This window comes from Ananas comosus, linkage group 21 (genome assembly GCF_001540865.1).
Source record: "Ananas comosus cultivar F153 linkage group 21, ASM154086v1, whole genome shotgun sequence".
NCBI classification, from domain to species: Eukaryota; Viridiplantae; Streptophyta; class Magnoliopsida; order Poales; family Bromeliaceae; genus Ananas; species Ananas comosus.
Genome location: NC_033641.1, coordinates 5382382 through 5391602, shown reverse-complemented (window position 1 = coordinate 5391602; position 9221 = coordinate 5382382). Strand labels below are relative to the sequence as shown.

The 9221-nt window shown below is 35.9% G+C and overlaps 1 protein-coding gene across 5 annotated transcripts in view; it reads right to left on the bottom strand.

Annotated features, from left to right (window-relative positions):
- LOC109726468 (heat stress transcription factor A-1-like) overlaps nucleotides 1-8397 on the bottom strand; it is a 10469-nt gene extending 2072 nt beyond the window's left edge. For 3 of the 5 annotated variants that reach the window (XR_002220527.1, XR_002220529.1, XR_002220528.1), the window contains exons 1-2: nucleotides 7965-8397; nucleotides 3581-4529 (exon numbers count right to left, since the gene is read on the bottom strand). Coding sequence is in view for 1 of the 5 variants with exons in the window: in XM_020256063.1 (XP_020111652.1) it covers nucleotides 3672-4529; nucleotides 7965-8219 (1113 nt within the window). In the remaining 4 variants the exon portion in view is untranslated. Of the gene's footprint in view, nucleotides 1-2946; nucleotides 3109-3311; nucleotides 4530-7964 lie in introns of those variants that run through there. The other 2 variants (XR_002220526.1, XM_020256063.1) reach the window with 2 other exon arrangements.

The following is a 9221-nucleotide window of genomic DNA, read 5'->3' as shown; positions in this document are numbered from 1 at the left end:
TTTACAATGAGATAAAGGGACATTGATCGGTTGTAGCAGCTATGGTTTTGGAAAATTGATGAAGCAAATAAATCTCGTTTTTCTTTCGAATGCAATTTTTTTTTATTTTGTAGGTTCGTGTTTGATTCGGACTTAAATAATTTAGTTTTAGTTGATTTGGCTAACCCAAACCCTTTTCTCTCATAAACAAAAAAACAATCCCAGAAAGACCTTCGAAATTTTCAAAATTGATTCGTTTTCTATGCATGAATCTTGGGTGACCGTGTTGTGTTGAAAACGAAAAAACAATAATTTATTATTAGAGGGCTCTCAACACTATAAATACATGATTCTTGAAGCCTTAAGGGATATAATTTTGGATGAATCGAAAATTCTACTCTCACTCTTTATCCTTGGTGTTCTATTTTCCGGTGAGATCATCGACGCTTCTTTCTCGCGCCAAGATCGTTTTCTTCCTCGACTTGATCGTTGTCGCTTCTTCTCGTGACAAGATCGACTTCTACTTCTACCCCCCCCTTTTCTTCCAAGTTACTACCTCATCTTCTTCTTCCCCGTTGCCGAAATTCTACCCATGGTGTACCGCCCTCCTCGTCGATCGTGGATCCCCCGCAATCGTGTGAATGATGCACTTTTTGTATCTCTCATCTCCTAATATCCTATTATCCCCTTTCAATCTAGCTTTCCACCATTACCAACCATATTTGCCAAACAACCAAATCTAAAACTTTTAAGTCCGATAAAGCCGAATTCACCTTTTGGAACTATTATATGTATTTTCAGTTGGTTGTTATTATCTCATATATCGAAGGTTTATCATTATCTTAGTTTTGCTTCAATTCGATTTAATTTTTCGTCTTGCTGAAATTTTTGCTTCCTTGTTTTAATTATAGTAAAGTTCGCCGGAATCGATAAATTGAATCTAGCTTATTTCAAGAAATACCTTTAAACAAGAGCAAACTTGAAAATTCAATTTTGGCAACCTCTCGGTTTGCATCAAAAATATTTTGTATTCAGGATACGTTTCTAATTGATCAAAGAAGCAAAGAAAGAGGGTTGGAATAGTATTTTGCATTACTTTCATTTTTCCGCCATAATAAATCAAAACCAAAACAAATAGCAACTAATTTCACCGCATAGAGAAGTGGGCAGAATAAAGGACATTAAAGCATTAAATTACTAACAAGAAAAGATACATTAAACTGGAAACATGATTGAGTTATTTTTCCTGATGTTCAATTTATTCCAATGTTGGCATATCAGAACAGTGATAAGTCACTGAAAGGGAAAAAAAAAAAAAAAAAGAAAGGAAAAAAAAACAGCTTTTAGCCTTCTACAGAATTCGCTTGCAACCTTTAATTTGTTGTTTTCAGAAAGAAAATGTACCAAAGGAAATCGAGTAGTGATGCCAATTTGTGCCCTTGTTTGGTCTATGTATGAGTAGTGGATGTACTTTTTCTAAGCTAGAACTATTAAATTAGCTAATATAAATGGTTGAAGCAATTTCTTTTTACTTCTGAAAGGTACTGGTCCATTTCTGTAAGAAAAGATACAGAACCTAACTACTGATTTTGTTTGTACAAAATTCCCTTAACTAATATATTGTCTCTACCTTTTTTAAAATTTATATACAGGTTTCAACTTTTTATTTTGTTATTATAATAGTTCTGTTTATAATTGCAAAACAAAACTATGTCAAAGCTGCAAGCAACCGCATGAACATTTGATCAACTTTTGACCAACCACCACCATCAAGTCTCAGTCTTGTGGTCAAACCACCCTTTAGATCATTGAGTTACGGTCTCTTTCTTTTTCTCCCCGTGATATTCTCTCTCTTCTCTTAGTCGGATATTTTTCAATGATCAAGTTTATGAAAGCATTGCTGCACTACAAATGGGTTAATGAAATTCAGATCCAAGACTCCAAAAAGTGGTTTATGCGGCCGCATATGCGTTTCGGACCGTCAAGCGCACTGTATATATACCGTGCAATCCACAGTCAGACCACATATGTGGTCCATATGCAGCAATTTTTTTTCAGTTTTTTAAATTTAAGGTGGGATTGATTTTTTTTAAAGATTTTTTGCTTTTCAAGTGGGATTGAAATGCAGTGTTAGATGGAATCATTTGTTGATGATTATACATGCACAAATATCTATCTTCATACAAGTTTTGTTAATTATTATGCATATAAATGTAACTATTTTCATATAAATATTGTATGTTAATTATTATGCATATAAATGTAACTATTTTCATATAAATATTGTATGTTAATTATTATGCATATAAATGTAACTATTTTCATATAAATATAAACTTTCTTATTTTACATGTTAAGAATTTGTGGCATTATTAATAATTATGCATATAAATATTAGTTAGTGCTTTTGTAGTTGTTAGATGTTATCATGCTAGATTTTTTTAAATGTTGGCCTGTTGGAATGACTAGATGGTAAATGACAGCTTACCCAAAAATTTATTATTCTTCATAAAAGTTCAGCCAATTTATGACACATTTGTTTATTCCTACTTTTGAAAGGTTTATTAATATATTTTCACGTAAATATTTAATATTTTAATGTTTAAAAACTATATATGCACGGGCATACCACATATGCACTATGTAGTGGGTCGACTGCCCGCAACATCACATTCCGATTTTTAGAAGATGATGCACAACGGGTAAATGACCTGAATAAAACTGGGAACACGATTCTTTTAATTCGATTTAGTTGGTTTGTAAGTCAATTAGCAAGCAGAATTCGATCACTTTTCTTTGTTGAACTTAACATTAGTAATGCAAAGCAACAGTATGTATATTGCAAAAGCAATAGTATGTTTAGCTCACTGATCATTTGAATTTTTAATAGTTAAATAAAAAATAAAATAAAACTTCTCATTCTAATTCTAAACGAAAATCTATGTACATATGTATTTCCAATCAAAGCGCCATGCAAAAAGCAACCTAGATGTATAAAATTACCAGAGCTATTCCACAAAATTGCATAGATATAAGTTGGCCTTACAGGATATTTAACGAAAATTCAACCAATAACCTCACACTTTCCAAAGGACAATCTTGTCCATATGGTTCTCAATTGCAAAGTCCCTAAAATGATATGCAGTTAGATAGCAAGGGGTAATAAATTACATTCAGAAATTAAGAACAATAACTATTTCATCTGCAAAGGCAGTCAAATACCAATATTTGATGTTCTACTGAACTATTCAAAAAGAAAGGGGGAAAAAACATGAAAACATACAGTCTTTATCTTCGGAGCGCCCAAGTCATATGTATCAAAAGAAGACAAATTAAAAGAAGGCCTCATCTATATTAGTTAACAAGTCAAAAGTATTCCAGACATATTAGCACCAAAAGTTGGAGCATCTTCATGCTCTGAACTCAGCATCCCACGATATTATTCTTATCAACTTGCCATGTTTTCATCAACAAAACGGATTTGATGGAAAACCAAAGAATGAAAATATGCATGGATGGCAAGCGGTGCGATTCGATTTGATGATAATAACATTCAAAAAATTAATAAAGAAATTGAAAGGCTATATAAAAAAATACGAACCTTGCAAGTGCAGCCAGCAACCTATGATTAATCTTCTAAGTGAAACGAAGATCTGTACAAGATTCCTACATGATCAAGACAACGTAAACAGCTATAACTGCCCATGTACGTGATCCATCTCAGGTCTCGACTGACTCCCTCCATTAATTTCATCAGGAACCATGTCCTGTGCCACTTCCATCTGAATGTCCTGCTCCGAGAAGTCAAAATCATCGATCGAAAGATCTAGAATGCCCAAGGACTCTGGGTCAGGCCCGACACCATTATCCAATGGCGGGCTAGCTAAAAGCTGTTCCAAATAATCTGGCAAAATAAAATCCCCACATTCCGATAAATTATTCGCACTATTTGCCATGTTTTGCAATTGCTCTGAGATATGAGAATTAGGCACTGATGGTGGCATGGATGAATTAAATGATTCAGTCACTAGGGGCTGGTATCTGATAATTTGTCCGTCGGAAGAAGAAGATTCTGGATAAGTTATATTATTGCCCTGTTCCAATGCAGGAAGCCTTCTTTTCTTATTCGCCTCTGTTTTCCACCTGTTGCTGTTCCCACTCTTCTGTACCAGCTTGGCCAGAAAAGCTGGACTCTGAACGGCCATAGCCAAGAACGACATCATCTGCTGCTGGTTCTGTTCCATTCCCTGAAGACGCTGTCTCAAACTTTGTAATTCATGGTCAGTGCTTTGTTGATGCAGCCGAAGCTTTACTAGCTCCTGCATGAGGACAGTTTTGTCCCTCTTAAGTCGTTCAATTTCCTCCTCGAGTCCGAATTTTCCAACTTCAATGCACGCATTAACAGATGTATTCTTTGCTTGTGAAGGTGGATGCTGAGCGGCATTATGAGAGGGTTTTCTCCTCACAATTGTTTTTAGTAAATGCTTTTGGTCCCTTAGGAATCCCTCATTGGCAAACTCATACCTATCATGATCGACTTTATGGAACCCCTGATAAGAACAAAGAGGGTGATAAGTTATGAGCTGTTCCAGTGGCCAACATGGGAGGAAATAACTTAACATCAGCATGGTTTAAATTTCTTCTAAAACTTTGAAACACAAACTCTCGTTGGACAAACTGATCAAACACAAGGTCTACACCCAATTCTAAACCAGTAACACTCTGATTTCACTTAGAATAGATCTAAAAAGGATTCAGCCCTAGAAGTTTTTTCAAATTGACAGGAAAGAAGCTATAATGTGAACTTTGATTCATATATGGACCTTTTAATACCATTTCTCTCATCATAATTTGATTCCGTAAATAGACTGGAGTATCATAATTTGATTTTTGTAAATAGACTGGAGAATAAGAGTCAGCAACTTTTTTTTTTTCCCGTCAAAATAGAATAAGACACCACTTCAATATGTGAAAATGTTGAGAAATTAAGCTTTGTACGATTCTTTTAATTATCTTGTATTTATATTGTATTTGAATTAGAAACCTTTACAGACATAAAAAACTGAACGATAAAACTACCGAAAAGCCACCAAACTTCGATAGACGAAACTCTGGATTCTACACCAAAACCTAAACACTGCCAGGATCTCAAGCCTAAAACATAAAGATAGCAACAAAATAGATATCAGATGAAACTTGGACACCTGCAACAAGCCAAATGAACTAACGGGTGATATTTTCAATCCATATGGTGACAAGAGGATGCTCAAATTACCCTTATTGCCATCGGTGCTAATTCACGTAATCAGTATTTTGATATCCAAAATGGCATAGAATGGAATAATCTGTCCTATCCAAGTAAAGAATGCCATGACATCATGTATTGATTAACAGTGACTAAAATAGCATGCCATGACATGGTGACTAAAATGGGTAAAAGTTTTTTACCACAAGTCTGACACGACTGAGTAACCAAGTGAAAAGACATTGCAGTTTAGACAATCTCATAATGTCAAATGTATAGTTAGTACCTTCCCTATAAGAAACGGCACCAAAATATAATCAGTGCTAATCGTGCCCGATCATTTAAAAAGCATGATTAAGAAGAAATGTGATAAGCCTTGTAGGAACAAAATAACAAAAATTTCAACACCCACAACTCCTCTAAATCAGTTCTATAAGTATCTTTATGGAGTAAAGTGAATATCATGACATATATGTCTCATCATTTCTATTAGATACAACTTCCATAGCATCCTTTCAAGGCCTAGTTTGGGAAAGTAACTCTAAACACAACTGTTTCAATGCTCTAGAGCCACAAAAATTCCTAAAAGACCTTCAGATCCGATGCTATGAAATGATGCTGGGAACATCCACCACAAAGCATTTTGTTGACTACTTCTCCAGTGGAGGTTCCTGCACTAGCATAGAAGCAGAATTCCAAATAGCTCTAGGGGTTTTTTGGGAGCTCTAAAGCATCAAAGAGGTTATTTTGAGTATGCAATCTTGAACTAAGCTGAAGAAGAATGTTAACATAAAGAATGTGACAAAGATCATCAATGTATATATGGTGGTACTTCAAGCACATCCAAAATCTATCTAAATTAAAAAAAAAAAGGTGTAATTGATGGTAATCAAGATTTAGCTGCCTAAATATTGTTTAATTCATGCATTCTCCACCAAAAGGTTTTAATCCTGTGGCAACTCATAGTTTATATGAATTTTACTTAAGGATCTTATATGAGGCATCAAATGTTTATTTATATCACATTTTGTTAATTTAAAGTTTAAATCCCTGGAGTCCCATATAAAATAACATTTCTTGTAGTTGCATAGGCTGGAACAATAGAAAGTAACAAATTGCGAGTAGTGGATGACCGCAAATAATAACTACCTTTGGCTGTTCATGATTAATTCTTTTTAATTGTTACGTCATCACAAATTTTCTTCCATACCAATACATCTGCAGTCTATATCTTAAGAATAACCCAATCCAATACAGGGACAATATCACTGTTTGAAAAGGCACACTTGAGGCCTAGGCTCGAGGCGCGGGCCTTAGCGCCTCAGCAATAGCGAGGCACAGCGCTATTGCGCTATTGCTGAGGCGTGTGCCTCGCAATATGTAAACTTTCAGGAATTTTTTATTCAAGTTTTCGAGTTGTCAGGTTTTGAATTTGCGTATTATACTTTAATCCGATAAGATACTTATAAAATATTAAAAAAATCCAAAAAAATTCAAGTTTTCGGATTTTCGGGTTTTGAATTTGCATCTTATACTTTAAACCTGATAAGATAATTAAAAAATCTTGAAAGAAATCCAAAAAAATTCCTAAAAAAAATCAGCCGCTCATGCCCTCCTCTTCGTCTCTTGTCCTCCCACATCCTCTCCCTGTCGAGCATCCAACAGCAACTATGCTAGCAGCAGAAAGCAGCGGCAATAAACCAGTGGTGGCCAGAACAAGCAACCAGCAACAGTGGCAACAGGAAAACAAGAAGCAACAACAGCGAAAAGTCAACAAGAACATCAAATTAAACTATATACATGCATTTTCTTTACTTTTCGATGGTTATTTTGGAATTTTTTAATGCAGAACATCAAATTAAACTAGACTTAGTAAATGTGTGCCTCGCCTTCTTAAGGCGTGCGCCTCGCGCCTAGGCTCCAAGAGAGTCTTATGCCTCTCCGCGCCTGGCGCCTTTTCAAACACTGGACAATATCTCACCCTCTTTTAGATTAATCTCCAACCAATATTATTTAATTATTGCAATCCAGCATGCCACTGGGTGGGTGGGGGTGGTGTGGGGAGGGAATTCAAAAGGAGAAGCTGATGTTAGTCCAGTCATAAGTTGGAAAGACAAAATGAAGGATAAGACAAAATGAAGGATAAGACATCCAAAATATTGACAAGATGCTGCTCCAAGAAGTTGAGCCATCAAGTCACAGAGAAACAAGTATCGAGTGAGAAGCAACATATCTCATGGAGATGGCCAGCCAAGCAAAGAAGAATTTAGCTTGAACTCCTGCCTGGATGTATAACGTCAGATTTAATCTACAACTATTATGGTTCAGTGCAATAACTGTAGACCAATTGACAAGTAACTAGTCCTTAGATTTCTTAGATCGGGAGGACCAAAAAACACAACAAAAAAGCAGCACCGTGAACAGAGATATATAAGAGAGTCCAAAGTCCACTGCTTTCTTTGTAAAGAACACTCTCTCGCAAGATTTCTATCCAAATCGACTGTAGAGACATCCAAGGATAATTCTGTGACTCAGGATTTAAAACTTCTCCTACTCTGTTGTCCACAGGAAGGACTAGTAGACCAATCAGAAAGAAAGAAATTCACAACTGCTATCGCCCGCACCAACACGCCAACTACTGCGGCTTAACACCCCTATATTCAAGTTCAGAGCAGCAAAAAGCATCCATCCACATTCCATAAGCAAGAAGGAGCAGTAAAGGGAAAAGACGGAATCTGACGTAGGTATTCAGCTGGCGGACGAAGCTGGAGATGTTGTTGTGCTTGAAGTACTTGGGGAGGAGGTCGCGGGCGAAGGCGTGGGGGTCCCAGATGACGAAGCTGTTGTTGCCCTCGCTCCACGACACCGTCGCGTCCGTCGCCGGGTCGTCCACCATGTCGTAGCACTTCGTCAGGAACGGCGGCACCACCGGCGGCTGAGGCGCCGCCCCGCCTCCGCCTCCGCCTCCGGCGCTGCTGCTATTCTCCGCTTCCATCGCTACGCTACCCGGCAATGGAGTGCACAGTGGTGCCCCGGGTAGAGACGAAAGAGAACGTTTCAAAACCCTAACCCTAACTCGCGGCCAGGGGAAGATGCGACCCTAACCCTAACCCTAACTCGCGGCCGGGGGAAGATGCGAATCGTCGGAGAGCGGGAGGGAGAGCTGAATTGGGGGAATTTTGTTTTCTTGGATTAATCTTTCTTTTGTACAACAACTGGATAGCACTTTTATTGCGAACAGGAAAAGATTATCCTTTTCGACGGGTACAGTGCGTAGACCAGGTCTACCATAGACCTGCTAATTAAATGTAGTACAACTTAAATCAAATCTCGTTTTGATCCAACTACCCAACTTGTCAACATCTTATTTCTACAACTCAGCCATTCAATTTATTTAATTTAAGTTACTTAATAGTTTGGACATAATTTATTTAATTTAAGTTACTTAATAGTTTGGACATAATTTATACTCATTGCTTATTTTTTTAAACTTATAGTTACATAAAATTATATGAAATATGCTAATTAAGTCCCATAAAAATAAATAATGTATCCGAATTTTAAATCTGAAGAACAATTAGATGGCCTAAATTAAATCAATTAAAAATTTGCGTGGTAAAAATATTTTTTTAATTAGTTCAGATAAGTTCTATATATTTTTACCAAACAATGCATATTTTTAGATGCTTAATAAAAAAGCCTTTCATATGAAATGCTTTATTATTTATAATCTTTGTTTTCATTTTTACAAAAATATGTTAAAATAGGATATTAAACTAATTCATTTTACCAACAATAGAGTAGTAAAGTGAGATCATAGGATGGTATAATACATTGCGTCTTATTTAAGAACAAATATCTATAGAAAACAAAATAAAAAATTATATAATTAGAAATTGCAAACTATGAAAAACCAACTAACCATACATCTAATATCTAATATCTAATATTAATATCTAATTCTAATACTATCTGTCAATCCCCAATATTTTAAGCT